Raw genomic sequence first — 17192 nt, forward strand, 5'->3', positions numbered from 1 at the left:
ACCAATACATTCTAAAGGAGATCAGTCCTGGGTGTTCTTTGGAAGGAATGATGCTAAAGCTGAAATTCCAATACTTTGGCCACCTCACGTGAAGAGTTGATTCATTGGAAAAGACCCTGATGCTGGGAGGGATTGGGGGCAGGAGGAGAAGGGGACGACCGAGGATGAGATGGCTGGATGGCATCACTGACTCGATGGACATGAGTTTGAGTGAACTCCGGGAGTTGGTGATGAACAGGGAGGCCTGGAGTGCTGCGATTCATGGGGTGGCAAAGAATTGGACACGACTGGGGACTGAACTGAACTGAATGATTAGAGATGGTGAGCATCTTTTCATGTGCCTATTTGGTCATTTGGATGTCCTCTTTGGAGGACACTAACTGGCATTCTCTGCCCCTCAGACTGGGTATCTCCAGAGAAAGGCAAGATTACAGAGGAAAGGAACACTGACATTGTGACAGGGAAGAAGGAAGTCCATCCACCACCCCTGAACATGATGCAAGTCGACTTGCCTCCCTTCTTTCTTCACACCACCTTCTCTCCTATTTCTGTCTTGGCTTATAATATCCCAACCACCTACAACTTTCATCTTTCTTCTCCTTTTTTTTTTTTTTTTTAAATGAGCAACGCTTTTATTTATCTTCGGCTGTGCTGGGTCTTCGTTGCCGCACGAGCTTGTCTCTAGCTGTAGTGAGTGGGGGCTGCCCTCGAGTTGTGGTGCACGCTTCTCATTGCAGTGGCTTCTCCTGTTGCAGAGCACAGGCTCTAGAGCAATTGGCTCAGTAGCCGTGGGGCTCAGGCTTAGCTGCTTCGAGGCATGTGGGATCTTCCTGGACCAAGGATCGAACCCGTGTCTCTTGAATTAGCAGGTGGATTCTTTATCACTGAGCCACCAGGTAGGCTCCCAACATTCGTATTTCTGTCTGACCCATATAGAAATTATTTGAGGTCTGGCTTATGCTGTATCTGGCTTCACAGATTTCATAGGAGATCAAATCTTGCTCTGTGATGGATGGATGATGACCTTCCAGGGTCAAACTCTCCTACTTCTACTCTAGAAAGCAGATTTCTTGTCATGTTCTTGACCAGCATATCATCAAAATGAATACTTACCAAGGATCCAGGGAGCCTAAAAAGACATAATGGGAAGATTATCGTGTAATTGATCTTCCTAGCCAGACAGGGGTAAAGCAGGATTGTCATAGGCAAGCTGAGGTGTGGGCTCTCCCTACCCACTGGGCTGTTAGCTTTAACCCGTTGTTGCTTTGCTAATTGAGGTGCTTACAGTGTTTAGTTTTTGCTGCCTTTTTGGGAGAACTCCCAGGATAAACACTTGATGCCATCCCTTCCCATGACTAAATAAAAAGCTCAGGCAGGAAAGACTTCTTATTTGGCACACTCTCATGCTGTGACCAATGAAAGGGAAATTTTTCTGTCCATAGGCTGGTGGACCCAAGTTTGGTTCAGTAACAAATTCTCAAATTCTCCTCCCGGTTCAATGTAATCCCAATTATTAATACAATCAAAACAAGAATTTTGTGGAGACTGACAAGCTAATTCTCAACTTTTAGAGGACAAGTTAAAAAAAAATAGTCAACACAACTTTGAAGAAGAACAAAGTTGTTGGGCTTACACTCCCAGATATTAACAGTTTTTAGAAAGCATTAGTCATTATGACATAGTGCCATTGCTCCAAGAATGGATGAATGTACCAAGGGAACAGATTAGAGTGCAGAAATAGAACCATATATATACTGATGCTGAATATATATATCAGAGTTTGCCCTCTGGAGTAGCTAAGGAAAAAATACCCTTTTGAATAACTGATCAATCCATTATTCAGTGTGCTGAATCAATTTGATATTTATAAGGAAGAATAAAATCTTGATCCCTAACTTTCAGCACACTGAAATATACGTGTGTATATATATGTGTGTGTGTATATCTCTCCCTATATATAAAATCATGTTCAGGTAGATTGTAGCTCTAAATGTGAAAGACAAAAGTAATGCTTTTTGAAGGCAAAATAAGAGAATATCTTTGTGACATCTGTTTTGAAAAAGTTTGCTTAAACAGGAAACAAAAGCACTCACCATAAAGGAACATGTTGATAAATGGACTATTTTAAAATCAGGAAGCCATACCATCAAAAGGTAGTGAAAAAGAAAATCACAGATTATGAGAAGATGTTTCAGTTCACATGTTTGTCAGAGTATAGAAAATGCTTCCACAATTTCATAATAAAAAGACAGGCAATCCAAAAATAGACAAGATCCACCAAGTCTAAACAGTCAAAAATGAGTATAGGATATGACGAACTGGACCTTCATAAAAAAAGATATCCAATAAACATTTAGCAAGATGCTCAAGCTTATCTGCCATGAGTAAAACACAAACTTAAACCACGATTATATGGAATTATACACCTAATCAGAATGGTTGACTAAGAAAAATGACAGTACCAAGTGTTGCAATATCAGATATGAACTGACTCAAACTCTCATATATTGCGGGTGGGAGTGAATGTAAATTGGGGAAACAGATTTGAAAAATATTTAAGCTGTATCTGGAAAAGTGTCTGATGGCTGAGTATATGCTTAATATATGCATATCCTGTCAACCATGTATGTCTTTCTTTCTCTTCTCTTTCTCTCTTTCTTATCTATATATCGATATTTATTTCTGTCTATCTATCTATCTGCCATCTACCTGCAAAACCGTAAGTCCACACTGATAACTTTTAATTGCAGTCGAACCCTCAGAGTCTTTGCAGCCTCCAACATTCTCTATCTCTCCATAGAAGCTTCTCCAACAGTAAAGGAGTTGGCTTCGTTTATCTGCAATACATTTACTTACTTGCTAAATCCTTCTCCAGGTCACCTCTCTCTTAAGTACATGGCTAACTCAGTCCTGGTGCTATCGATCCTAACTTGTGGACTGCTCTCCTGAACCCAGTCCTACCGAACATGCTGGCTGAGTTCTCCACAGTCTTAGCTCAGCCCTGGTCCTGAAGAACTTACTGGGATCCCTGATCCTGGTCCCAGCCCCAGCCTTGGAAAACACACCAACTGAATGCCCAGCTAAATCCCTGGCCCTCAGCCAGTGAACTTGCCTGGAGAAATCCAGGCATCTCCTGGAGGAAGGAGAACAAATATTGAAGGTAGAAAACAATGAATCAATAAGATAGATAGAGCCTGAGATGGGAACGTCTGTGCAGATAGCTGCTTTGAGAAGTGACCCCAGGGATGAGGACTGAGAGGCAGCCTGGTGAGATGGAAAAGGAGAAAGCAACAGAAGCATGCATAATTAAGGTCAGAATAAGTGGGCGATGGGGACAGCTTCTCCTGGAAATGAGTGTACAGAATGGCTCCCAGAATCAACTGCTGGAAGGAAGAGTGGCAGAAGCTTTTAAACATCTGCTCTGTACTTCCCTGGTGGTACAGACGATAAGAATCCACCTGTCCATGCAGGGGACACAGGTTCAATCCCTGATCCAGGAAGATCCCACATGCCGCAGGGCAGCTCAGCCCATGTGCCACAACTACTGAGCCCAAGCTCTAGAGCCCAGGAGCCACAACTACTGAGCCCATGTGCCGCAGCTACTGAAGGCCTCTCACCTAGAGCCTGTGCTCTGCAATGAGAGGAGTCACTGCAATGGGAAGTCCGTGCACTGAAATGAAGAGTAGGCCCAGTTCACCACAACCAGAGAAAGCCCACATGCAGCAAAGAAGACCCAGCACAACCAAAAATAGACAAATTAGTTAATTTTTAAAAATCCGCTCCAGGCTTCACTGGTGGAAAGTTGTCACCCACAGTGTTTGCTCCCCTGAACTGTGAGCATCACACAAATGTGTAGGCTGAGCCAGCTCCTGACCTGAGATGGCATCCAAGGAGAAGCCTGTGGACAGAAAGCAAGAAGCGAGGAGACACAGAGCAGATGTTGAGAGAGTGAGGTGAATCCAAGCCTGCAGCAAGCTGCCTGCCCGAGGCAGGCATCAAATCAGTACTGAGCCCAACAGGATGCTCGTCAGCTTCATGTGACCTCACCAGTTCTTTGCCCCTAACTGACAAAGGAATGAACTGTGTTTACAGAAATGAACCCGTTAGTAGAAGGATGTGAATTTTCAAAGCAGAACTATTCCAGTTGAGGCATATAAAGCATCAATAACTTAAATAAGGTGATGTATCACTTACCACATTTATGTTTCATGTCATTAACAAAGTTCATTGTGATCTGAAATACAATGACGTAATCCGGAGTGCCTCTGGGTGATACTTGGGGAAGACAAATGGACTGTGTCTTCTGCTGTAGCCTGGTGACAGTTTAAGATGAGGCTCATGCCTTTGGAATTTAGGACTTGTGTCCAGAGAGTTCATGAAACCCTGGGCCCAGATCTTTGGAGTCAGCTTGACCTTGAGGCTGTGAAAGAGCCCAGTTAAGAATTAGATGGAGCCTTTCTGGTTGGAAAGCACTCTTTTTACCCAGCTGACGTTTATAGGCCTTATTTTAGACACCTGGGGTTTCGGTCTGCTACCCTGGGCTTCGGTGGAAAGCTTATTTTCAGACAGGTGACATATCTGACTTGGGAGTATTTGCTACTAGGCTGGGCTCCTGGTTGGCTCGGTGGTTTTAATTCTTGGCACTCTTCCTGACCCTTCCCTAGCCAACAGGCATGACCAGCTTCCCAAGAGACACGGCTCCTAGGGTAGGAAGGAGCTTGTGAGGTCATCTCCCAGATGCTCTTACTTCCTGCCTGTGATACAGAACTACTTTGACTTTTATACGGGGCTTCTTAACGCCAGAGAGAGAAACTGACTTCCTGTAAGTGACTCAGAGAGGCAGAACCAGTTCTGGGATCAGAACCCGGGTCTCTTATGTTGCAGTGCTTCCATGTTTGTACTTGAATCAGGGCATCTCTCCAACCTGTGACAGGCTCCACGGACCTGGGTAAGCCAGACAATAGCTGTCTTCCTTCAGGAGGGGTCTTGGTCTTTGTGCCTCAGTACAGTGGGTCTCATGCCTGAAAAAGGAGCCAACTATGGTGGCTCAGATTGTAAAAAAATCCACCTGCAGTGCAGGAGACCTGGGTTTGATCCCTGGGTTGGGAAGATTCCCTGGAGAAGGGATCAGCTAACCACTATGGTATCCTTGCCTAGAGAATTCCATGGACAGAGAGGAGCCTGGCAGGCTACAGTCCATGGGGTCGCAAAGAGTTGCACATAACTGAGTGACTTTCACTCACTCACTCATGCTCATGAAGTACAAGAGAGTCTCGACCTTAAGAGGCTATTAAGGAAAGGAGATTCCATGCCTTCAAAAGGATTTTGCAAGTTCTTGGGACTGGGATTGAGGCTATAGTGATGGAGATGAATTCATTCTGTGTCTCAAGGGTAACAGCCCTGTAGATAGTTGATTTGCAAGATCATAAAAGAAGGGTCTATGTCTTGGTCAGTTACTCTCTTCTTCTATAGCATTTAACATATCACCCTATCTGGCCCATTCTTCCCCACCTCATCCCACTCCCTCCGTGCACCACTCACAGTCCCATCCTTTCTCTGCTCCTTGGCAGCTGTCTGCTCTCAGACCTTCCCTCTCCTGCTCCATCTTGTACGCAGACACGAGGTCATTCTTCCTGATGCTCACCTCTGCATGTGAGATTTTCCTTCTCTCCTATTTCAGAACTCTCAGTGCCTCTCTATTACCTGCTGAAGTTCCAATCTGAAATTCAAGAGCCACTACAATCTGGCTCCAGACTGTATTTCTAAAACCTCAACCCCTCTGTTTTCCTAGAGCCCAGCCAGGTGGGATTCCTTCTTCTGGCCCACTCCCCTCATCTCCTTCCTCTCTCAGCTCTGAAGAATCCTTTCCTTTTCCATCACATTCAAATCTCTCATGACCTGTCTGGTTGAAGACTCATATCCAAGGAATAGTCTTAACTGGATCTCTGGGCTATAGGCATCTAGTTTCCTCTTGAATTCAATTTCATTCCTGGGATGTTATTCTAGGTTTGAGAATGAATGAAAACCTGGGGTTGTGGGAAAACGGGTAAAGACTGGTGCAAGAGATCAAGAGAGAGACCAGGCAAAGGTCAGTGCAGAGACAAAAGAAATGGGAATCTAGATGCTATTACGGGCGAGTGACTTAGAGACTGGGGCCAGAAGACTGGAACAGCTTGGTCATTCTCAGTTCTCCCTAATCCTAAATTGAGTCCAAAAGATGTCTTAGAGGATGACTTTTACACTCCAAATTTTCATTTCTTGCTACCATTTTCTCCCTCCCCACCAAATGTTATCCCATGAAAAATAAGACCAAGTAGCTTGAAATTATATGTATTTTTCTCTTTGAAAATTCCATAGTCATGTAATAACATTACTTTCCATCACAATACTACATAGCACACATCCACTTACAGGAGCACTCATTTCCTAAGATTCCAGAGGTGTTTCACTCTGATAATCAGTGGAAGGACCTCACCATCCTACAGGCAGTAGGTTGGGGAACAGCACCATCTTGCTATGAACTTAATCAAGCTCAGAGGAAACTCATCACCAGATGTTGTATCTTATATTCATTAGGATTTATGGCAGATAAAGTTAAAACTACAATAACTTAAACATAATTAAAAATTGTTTAAGAAACAGTGTTTAAATTATTAAAAAACAAATAAACTCTTTTTGGCCATTATAATACAATAATACACCTGGGGAAGGTTGGAAAGAAATAAATAAGATTTTCCAAGACTCTGTCTCTTGGTCCAGTTATGAAGGTTCAAGGCTTTGGTTTTCGGGACTTTTGGTCCAGGAGCTTTATGGAATTCTGGACCCACTTCTGCTTGGGGTCAGCACAGACCTCCTTGTCCGCTTTGGTCTTGAAGCTGTGGGGGAAAGAGGGCAGAGTTAAATGGAGTGTCTTGAGGATTTTTCCCAGGAGTTTGATCCATTGGCCCCTAAAGTTGATTAGCCCTTGCTCCCCGGTTGAGGAGTCTGAATGGGGACAGGAAGAAGGGGAAATAGGAGGAAGAAAGTTCTTTTCCAGAAAAGAGGTTCTGCTGTTACTGCCACAGGGGAAGCCCTCCAGATCCTTGGCTAAAGGAACTTGGATGATCTGACCAAGCTCCTAGAAGAGGAGCCCGGAGTGTGTATATTTTCCTTCTTGCGGGCTGTTTGTCTATGGAGTAAAGGGTCCTTCGGCTTAGGTGTTTCATTTATCTGACTCATTTGGACACATAGAAGTCAGATAGAACTTTTGGCTGTGGGTGCCAGGGCATGGTCCACTTACATCACAGCTTCCTGGGGACACTGGCTGTTGGTGATTCTTGTGTAGCTGTCCAGCTTCTTGAAGGGGATCTTCCCATTGGTCACACTAAAGCAGCAGGTGATTGGGATAGAAACTGAATCTGAAAAACATTTTGCAAAGAACCAGAGAGTTATGATGAGCTGTAAGTACGCATGTGTCAGAGAAAATGAAAAAGATAGGAGATAAAGCTAGTGCTGAAATTCTAGCTAGGACCCACCACTCCCACAGAGCCTTAGTCCAGATCCCACAGGTAAAATGGTACCTGTGAGTCAGTTTCTTCTACTGAACTGTGGGGTCTCTCATTGTTGACTGCAAATGGGGAAATCTTGAGTAACAAGATTAATCCTTGTAGTGTGATTCAGAGAGTCTGTTGATCCCAAACCTCTGAACCTGGGAAGATATGTTCTAAGAACTTGCTTCCCAGCTCTGTCCCCAGGGGCTTAGAGCCAATCTATGTCACATGCTGAGATAGGTGCCTATGGGTCTTTATCCTTCACAGCCACCATTCTGGAAGTTACGCTGGACCATAATCCAACAGTGGAAGCCTCCAGCAAGAATTTCCTCCTCTCTATTATTGCCTGAAATGTCTTTTCCATCCACAATGAGAAATGGTCCTTCCTTCTGTGCCCCATCCAAACACAAGACGAGGATTGTTGAGAGTGCGTTTAGTGTCCCGAGGGTGGTATCGGGCAAGATAGTGGAGCCTGGCCCCAGGGGCCTGAGCTTCTAGCTCTGGTCCTGCCTCTGACCAGATGTGAGGTGCCAGCTCTTCCTAAGTCCTCTCTTGCTTTCACCTTCTCCATCTTTGCAATGGAGGCTACACAGCAAGCATGGGGTGACTTATGCCTGGGGTTAGTAGCTGGGGTAGTGAAAACGTTAAGGCTTGAGAAGAGAGGAGCCTTACCTGGCTGAGCAAGCACCTGGGTGCCGAAGGTGGCTGCCACGAGCAGCAGGCACAGAATCCCAGTGGAGACCTTCATGTTGGAGGGTGAGCTCAGGGGCTTCAGCTTCAGCTTCAGAGTTGGCGGTTGCTGAGCTGCTCTCAGTCTCTGGAAATCTGGCTCCTCTGGCTGATCTGCCTGCCTTTTATAGGGAGCAGAGTGCACGGGTAGGGTCATGTTTAAGGAAGGACCGAAGAAGCCAGTGAATGTGCTGAGTAAACACTAGATCCTGGTGGTGATTTCCGAACACCGAGAAGAGGAAGTTGTGCACTTTCCATCATCTGTTTGGGCTGTGGAGCAGAGGTGGAAGGATGTGTGGCCATGCCAGCAAAATGTACAAAGTGATGTCATCAGACTATTAAGAGCTCTGATTTCTTTGAAAAGGAAACATGATCTGTTGGAAAGGAAGAGTGGAAGCTGAGTGCCTAGTAGGGTGGAAAGAATCAATGGCCTGGGGCCTCCTCAGGGTCCAGGAGGTCGGGGAAAGGACCTTAAGTCTTTGCCTGGGTTTTTTGTCTGTCTCTGGTCTCTGCCATCCTAAACCAGCTACACTGTTTTAGAATCTCACACAGATAGCTTGATAGAATCTTGGCAGAATGGTAAATCCAGGCATCTTCAAGTCTTCAGGCTCTGGAACATTCTGTTGTGAAGCCTAAGAACTGGACAACACGTACTGATCTTATCGGGTTGCAGTTGTTGTAGTTGCTAAGTCCCGTCTGACTCTTTGTGACCCCATGGACTGTAGCCCATCAGGCTCCTCTGTCCATGGAATTTCCCAGCAAGAATACTGGAGTGGGCTGACATTTCCTTCTCCAAGGGATCTTCCAGACCCAGAAATCAAACCTGCATCTCCTGCATTGGAGATTCTTTACCACTGAGCCACCAGGGAAGCCTATAGTCTTGCCGAGTGGTGATTTCCAAATATTTTTTCAGACACTAAAGTTTCTTTCCAAGTGAAATGACACAAAGAAGTCCAGTCTTTCATGCAGATTCAGATAGAACAGGTCTGTTTGAAAAATGCCTTTTACTTTTGGTGTCCAGTGTTTTGCCCACTTAAAAAATTAGGTTGTTTGTTGCCTTACAATTGACTTTGAAAAGCTCTTTTTACATTTTGCATTCAAATCCTTTACCAGCCATGTGCATTGCAAATATTTTCTCCACAGGCTGTAGCTTATTTTCTTAACAACAGTTTTCACAGAGCAAAAGTTTTAAATTTTAATAAAGTTCAATTTATCAACTTTTTCTTTCATAGATGGTATTCTAGCTAAAATCTCTTCATCAAATCCAAGTTTGCATATTACCTTTTCAATGAGCATTTCTAGACTTTTCACAAATCATTCAATATTCCCCAATAATCTTGAATGTTAAATATTCCATAAGGGTCCATATATAAAGTCACCATAATTAAGTGAAGCCTTTCTCTACAGTTGGAAATTACACCATTTCCACTTTTTCACAATCATAACCAACAATTATGAGAAAACTGATGTAACATAATCATTATTGTTTCCAATTCTATAGCTAGAGGATTAATAAATCAAGTTATATGGCTATTATTAAGGTTCTTAATCAAATTACAGCATTATTACATTGTTGGAAGAGTTCCATCTTCATTAAAATGTGAGTTTATTGTTCTTAAAAATATTTGACAATTGCTAAGAAAAAGATATTTATCTTGTTAAAGGGTAAAACTAAGCAATGGAATCGTGGTTTCCTTTGCGGTGTTGACAACATGCTGGAGCCTTTTTAGAGGCAGACATGTTCTTTATCTTACTCAGAGGGGTGCTTAAGCAGTTGTCTACTTAAAATTCATGAAATTATACACTTAGAATGTCTGCACTTTATTGTACATAAATTAAACTTCCACATAAAGTAAATAAAATGCACAGCACTCTTTTGCTTAATTCTAATGTATTTGTTGTTTTAAGTGAGAGTGTTCATTATTTTTTTCTTGTGATTAACTCATTTGTGTTTCTATAACATATGGCCTTTTATTGTTCTTGCTGATTCTGAAGAGACTTTAGAACATTCATCTCATGCATTTTCCTTTTATTATACTGTGTGAACTTGTAAGAGGAGAGAATTTGCAGAACATGGGATAAATCACTGTCATCAGAATTTCTTCTGACCAGAAGGTAACTTAAGTTCTTCCAGACAGTCCTCTTGCCAGATGTACCTTGTAGCCCTGATCTCTGTGGGAGTGTGGTGTCTAAGAGGTCATTTGCATACATTTTTTTGGTTCAAAAATAAAGTCACTGTCTCACAGAATACTTTCAAGGCCCTGTTAATTTCTCCTCTGAGCTGCCATCATATGGAAAGTTCATCCGTAAGCAGATGACACAAATAGTAGCAAAAATGATATTGTTGAGAATCAACAAGCGTTAGTGAAATGAAGGGAATTAAGGGTCAAGTAACTCAGTTCTAATCCTGATGGCACCAATAATGAGCCAATGACCTGCCCAATGTGGCCATGGAAAAATCTTGATTCTTAAACTCATCGTCCTTATCTATAGAAGAGAAGGGTTTGACAAGTTCAGGGATGACAAATAGTTTTCAATAATTTGTTAACTTAATAGATTGATGGCAGATAAACAGAAAGGTTTGTTGGAAAAAAAAAAAAAAAAAGAACCAAACAAAATCTCCAGTGGGGCCTTACTTTGGGTTATTGAATGCAATGCTGTGATTGATTAGTGATGTCTGCCAAGGATGCAGGAATAGAAAGTGGTATGACCTGGGTAACACAGATGTTGTTCCTGGATTAAATCATATTTAAGTTCTTCTGTAACTTAATTCATCTATGTTTGGGAAGTATCCACTAAGAGACTAAGAAGCTAGCATGCCAAGGGAACTGGCAGAGAAATGTGCTTAGCTGTCAGCCCTAGGAGAAGACGAATAGCATGGTGGTTAAAAGTCTGGATCTGGATACAAGGAATACTAGTTAATATCTGTGTCAGATAGTCTTTACTCGCCTATTCTTTACTTATGTGGAAATGGGGTTTATTGCCAATATTAAGTGAAAAATAAAAGAAAAGTAAAGTGAAGTTGCTCAGTCGTGTCCAACTCTTTGCGACCTCATGGACTGTGGCCCACCAGGCTCCTCTGTCCATAGGATTCTCCAGGCAAGGATACTGGAGTGGGTTGCCATTTCCTTTTCCAGGGGATCTTCCTGATTCAGGGATTGAACCCAGGTCTTCGGTGTTGCAGGCAGACACTTTACCATCTGAGCCACCAGGGAAGCCCAATATTAAGTGATCTGATATCCAAAACTTGCTTTGCAGAGTGAGTAACATATGCGTGCATGCATTCTCAGCGGCTCAGTCATGTTCAACTCTTTGCGTTGCCACGGACTGTAGCCTGCCAGATTCCTCTGTCCATGGGATTTTTCCTAGCAAGAATACTGGAGTGGTTTGCCATTTCCTCTCCCAGGGGATCTCCCTGATCCAGGGATCGAACTCACGTCTCCAGTACTGCAGGCGGATTTTTCACTGCTGAGCCAATGGAGAAGCCCTCAGTAACATATGATGAATGGTCAATAAGTTAGCTGGTTTTAATAGTCAAGTAAGAAAGGTATGGTGTCTAAAGCGTGCTAGAAAGGGACCCACAGTGTGGCCCCTGGTCTCTTGCATTAGTTCACCCTAAAATTGCTTCCAACTAAGATACGTGGTAGAAATAGACCACCAGGAATGTCTGGATTGTAAATGAAGGGGGAAAAAGAGAGACTCCCAGAAAAGGGGAAGTGTGGTCCTGGGATCCTGACATGAATCAGATGCATGGAATGTTGTGGGACCCACAGTGGGGATGAAGGTCAGACTCCAGGGCTGATGCACCAAGAAGCACCGAGGTCTTAATTCTTCAAGGAGCTCGGAGACCTCAAGTGGTAAATCACTTTGATTATGCAATTTCCCTCTATTGTTTTGTCCTCAAACTGAATTCAAGAAAGCCCAACATAAAAAGTTAAAACGAAACTTTAGGCCATGCAAGTTCAGCAGCTGTTCTTTCCAGTAGCGTGATTATGCTGTTGTTTAAGGAAGCGGTCACCCTGCCTTCTCTTTTCTCCTCAGCATCCTCCCAATGAGCATCTTCCTTAAGCAGTTTTGACAGCTCACTTAGGGCTCAGCAGCTGTGAAGGGGCACTGGGGATCAGAAACAACCCCTGTTAATAGAGGGCCAGAAATGGGTACCCTGCTGTGGAAATAGCAGGGTTCTTACATATTTTGTTTTATTTTTGTGGTAATTATTTTGCTTTGTTTTGTTTGTTTTTTACTGCTTCCCTCATTTTTAAAGAACTTTTATAAGCGTATAGATGATTCACAATGTTGTATTGGTTTCTGCTATCCAGCAAAGTGAATAAGTTATACATATACCTATACCCACTCTTTTTAAGATTCTTTTCCCATATAGGTAGTTATCAAGTATTGAAGAGTTCTCTGTGCTATACAGTAGATCCTTATTAGTTATATGTAGTAGTTTGTATATGTCGACCTTAAGCTCCCAATTTATCCCTCCCCCGTTGCTTCCTCCTCTGGTAATAGTAAGTCTGTTTTCTACAGCTGTGATTCTATTTCTGTTTTGCAATGAGTTCATTTGTAGTACTTTTTTCAGATGCCACATATTAGCACTCTCATATTATATTTGTCTTTCTGTTTGACTTACTTCACTCAGTATAACAATCTCTAGGTCTATCCATGTGGTTACAAATGATATTATTTCATTCTTTTTCATGGCTGAGTAACATTCGATCATATATATGTGTGTGAACTCTTTTGTGGCCCCATGGCCTGTAGCCTGCCAGGCTCCCCCATCCATGGACTTCTCCGGGCAAGAATACTGGAGAGGGTTGCCCTTCCCTTCTCCAGAGGATTTTCCAGACCCAGGGATCAAAGCTGGGTGTTCTGCATTGTAGGCAGATTCTTTACCATCTGAGCCACCAGCGAAGCCCTTTACATATGGACCACATCTTTTTTTTATTGATTCCTCTATTGATGGACATTTAGGTTGCTTCCCTGTCCTGGCTATTGTAAATAGTTCTGCAATGAACATTAAGGTGCATGTATCATTTCAAATCGTGATTTTCTCTGAATATATGCCCAGAAGTTGGATCACAGGATTGTATTGTTTGTAATATGTGGAAACATGGTTTTTAAGGAATGTGACTAAATGGGAGAGGATCTCAGGAAAAAAAGTTTCTGCTTTCATTTTCCAGCTCTGTCCCAAGTGTCTTCGATGGTCACAAAATTATAGAATGAGTTAGAAAAAAATGCATTTAATTTATTCAGTCCTTTTCCTTTGAGAGAATGAATTATAAAGGTGAAATGATTTGTCATAAAGTTGTACAACTGCCCTGTGACAAGCCAGAGCTGGTAAATGAGCATGTCAGAATGAAAACCATTATGCAATTTCGAGTTAGAAGACAAGAACCAGGCAGGAAAGTACAGAGAGGTGCCCAGGAACCCCAAAGACCATCCAGTGCACCGGTCCCCAGATCTGCCTATCACATCAGAATGCTCTGGGCAGTGACTTATAATATGGAAAGGCTGCCTTAACCCACTCTAACATACTCACTCAGAATCTTTGGAGATAATGCCTCGAATTCTCTTTGAAGTGTTCCAGGTGGCTTTTAACCATGACCAATTTGGGAGCCATCGAGGATCAAGATCATCCCCAAGAAAAAGAAATGCAAAAAAGCAAAGTGGCTGTCTGAGAAGGCCTTACAAATAGCTGTGAAAAGAAGAGATTCAAAAAGCAAGGGAGGAAAGGAAAGATATACCCATCTGAATGCAGAGTTCCAAAGGATAGCAAGGAGAGATAAGAAGGCCTTCCTCAGTGATCAATACAAAGAAATAGAGGAAAACAATAGAATGGAAAAGGCTAGAAATCTCTTCAAGAAAATTAGAGATACCAAGGGAACATTTCATGCAAATATTCATGGGCACAAGAAGGGTCAGAAATGGTACGGATCTAACAGAAGCAGAAGATATTAAGAAGAGGTGGCAAGAATACACAGAAGAACTGTACAAAAAAGATCTTCATGACCCAGATAATCACAGTGATGTGATCACTCACTTAGGGCCAGACATCCTGGTGTGCAAAGTCAAGTGGGCCTTAGAAAGCATCACTAAGAACAAAGCTAGTGGAGGTGATGGAATTCCAGTGGAGCTGTTTCAAATCCTGAAAGATGATGCTGTGAAAGTGCTGCACTCAATATGCCAGCAAATTTGGAAAACTCAGCAGTGGCCACAGGACTGGAAAAGGTCAGTTTTCATTCCAATCCCAAAGAAAGACAATGCCAAAGAATGCTCAAACTACCACACAATTGCACTCATCTCACATGCGAGTAAAGCAATGCTCAAAATTCTCCAAGCCAGGCTTCAGCAATACATGAACCATGAACTTCCAGATGTTCAAACTGGACTTAGAAAAGGCAGAGGAACCAGAGATCAAATTGCCAACATCTACTGGATCATCAAAAAGCAAGAGAGTTCCAGGAAAACATCTATTTCTGGTTTATTGACTATGCCAAAGCCTTTGACTGTGTGGATCACAATACACTGTGGAAAATTCTGAAAGAGTTGGGAATACCAGACCACCTGACCTGCCTCTTGAGAAATCTGTATGCAGGACAGGAAGCAACAGTTAGAACTGGACATGGAACAACAGACTGGTTCCAAATAGGTTAAGGAGTACATCAAGGCTGTATATTGTCACCCTGCTTATTTAACTTCTATGCAGAGTACATCATGAGAAACACAAGCTGGAATCAAGATTGCTAAGAGAAATATCAATAACCTCAGATATGCAGATGACATCACCCTTATGGCAGAAAGTGAAGAAGAACTAAAGAGCCTCTTGATGAAAGTGAAAGAGGAGAGTGAAAAGGTTTGCTTAAAGCTCAACATTCAGAAAACAAAGATCATGGCATCTGGTCCCATCACTTCATGGAAAATGGGTGGGGAAACAGTGGCTGACTTTATTTTTGGGGGCTCCAAAATCACTGCAGATGGTGATTGCAGCTATGAAATTAAAAGACACTTACTCCTTGGAAGGAAAGTAATGACCAACCTAAATAGCATATTAAAAAGCAGAGACGTTACTTTGTCAACAAAGTTCCATCTAGTCAAGGTTATGGTTTTTCCAGTGGTTATGTATGGATGGGAGAGTTGGACTATAAAGAAATCTAAGTGCAGAAGAATTGATACTTTTGTCTATCGTGTTGGAGAAGACTCTTGAGAGTCCCTTGGACTGCAAGGAGATCCAACCAGTCCATCCTAAAGGAGATCAGTCCTGAATGTTCATTGGAAGGACTGATGTTGAAGCTCAAACTCCAATACTTTGGCCGTCTGATGTGAAGAGTTGACTTATTTGAAAAGACCCTTGTGCTGGGAAAGATTGAGGGCAGGAGAAGGGGATGACAGAAGATGAGATGGTTGGATGGCATCACTGACTCAATGGATGAGAGTCTGAGTGAACTCCAGTAGTTGGTGATGGACAGGGAGGCCTCGCGAGCTGCGGTTCATGGGGTCACAAAGAATCGGATACAACTGAGTGACTGAATTGAACTGAACTGAACCTGGTTTAAATACTTCATTTACAGATATATACACTGAGGCACAGAATGGTAAACTGATTTACTCAGAGTCACTCTGACAATTTAGCAAAATCCAAAACCGAAACTCAGAGATGCCATTGCTATGCCCAGTTACACACTGGGCCTGCTTCTTTAGTCCCTGGTACAGGCAAGTTCTTTGTTCTAACAGAAACCCCAATGACCTGTGTCTGTAAATTCATGTACAAAGATAAGCATATGTGGGCCCAGTTGGAGTGTAAACAATCTCAGAGAGGATTACCTTATAGGTCTTAACAAGAGGAACATGAATAGCTTCTATTTCAACTTGGGAATATGTAGTTTAACCCCCCAAGCCCTTATATCACCATTCCCCACTCAATGCTTAAGAAGTGATAATAACAGAAGACCTTTTGAGGCTATCTACAATGTCTGTTCTTGTCCTTTATAATAACTCCATGGAATCTATTGGAATTTTGATGGCAACAAGCTGTTCAGTTGCTCCTGGCGCTCTGGGGCTACCACTGGGATGGGGATAGAAGTTACCCCGACCCTAAGCTCCTGGCTGGTTTGGTAGTACAGTACAGATTCTAGGTACTGCCTTATCCTAGTCTGTCCCCTCTGGTGGCCAAGGCAATGTGGTCTGTGGTCTGAAAGACACAACTTTAAGAATGAGAGGTGAAATGGACTTTGTTGGATTCCTGTATTTTTGAAGTGTACACATTATTTCAGCTTTATTGATGGAGCAGCCAAGGAACAGGGCAAAGCAGATATATGTCCTATGTGTACAAAATAAAGCACCCAGGTCTCAGGCTATCTAGGCCAGCCTCTTCCCAGGGCCCTGATTTCAAGTGTAATGCATGGAACAGTGAGATACAGCATGGCACAGCAATTGCGGGCCCAGTTGGAATGTAAATGATTTCAAAGAGGGTTACTTGATAGGTGGCCTCTCATCCTGCTTTGAATAGTTTCCTCACTAATAACTGAGTGGAGGGTGCTGTTTCTGCGGTAGTCTTTCTTCATGTGGCATGTTGGGATCTTTATCAATCAAAAACATCCCTGGTCACCGCGGCAAGTCAAAGGGACATGGAGATTCTTTGTTTTTAAATATAAATTTATTTATTTTAATTGGAGGTTAATTACAATATTGTATTGGTTTTGCCATACAGCAACATGAATCTGCCGCAGGTATACACGTGTTCCCCATCCTGAACCCCCCTCCTGCCTCCCTCCCCGTACCATCCCTCTGGGTCATCTCAGTGAACCAGCCCCAAGCATCCACTATCATGCATTGAACCTGGACGGGCGATTCGTTTCATATATGATATTATACAAGTTTCGATGCCATTCTCCCAAATCAACCCACCCTCTCCCTCTCCCACAGAGTCCAAAA

At 42.8% G+C, this 17192-nt stretch overlaps 1 protein-coding gene across 1 annotated transcript; it reads right to left on the bottom strand.

The window, feature by feature from the left end:
• LOC102174969 (C-C motif chemokine 8) lies at window positions 6317-8370 on the bottom strand. The gene is made up of 3 exons (XM_005693214.3): window positions 8202-8370; window positions 7280-7397; window positions 6317-6875 (listed from the first exon to the last, which is right to left on the bottom strand). Exons 1-3 carry the CDS (start codon window positions 8275-8277, stop codon window positions 6770-6772), a joined length of 300 nt encoding a protein of 99 aa, XP_005693271.1. The 5' UTR covers window positions 8278-8370; the 3' UTR covers window positions 6317-6769.

This window comes from Capra hircus, chromosome 19 (assembly GCF_001704415.2).
Source record: "Capra hircus breed San Clemente chromosome 19, ASM170441v1, whole genome shotgun sequence".
NCBI classification, from domain to species: Eukaryota; Metazoa; Chordata; class Mammalia; order Artiodactyla; family Bovidae; genus Capra; species Capra hircus.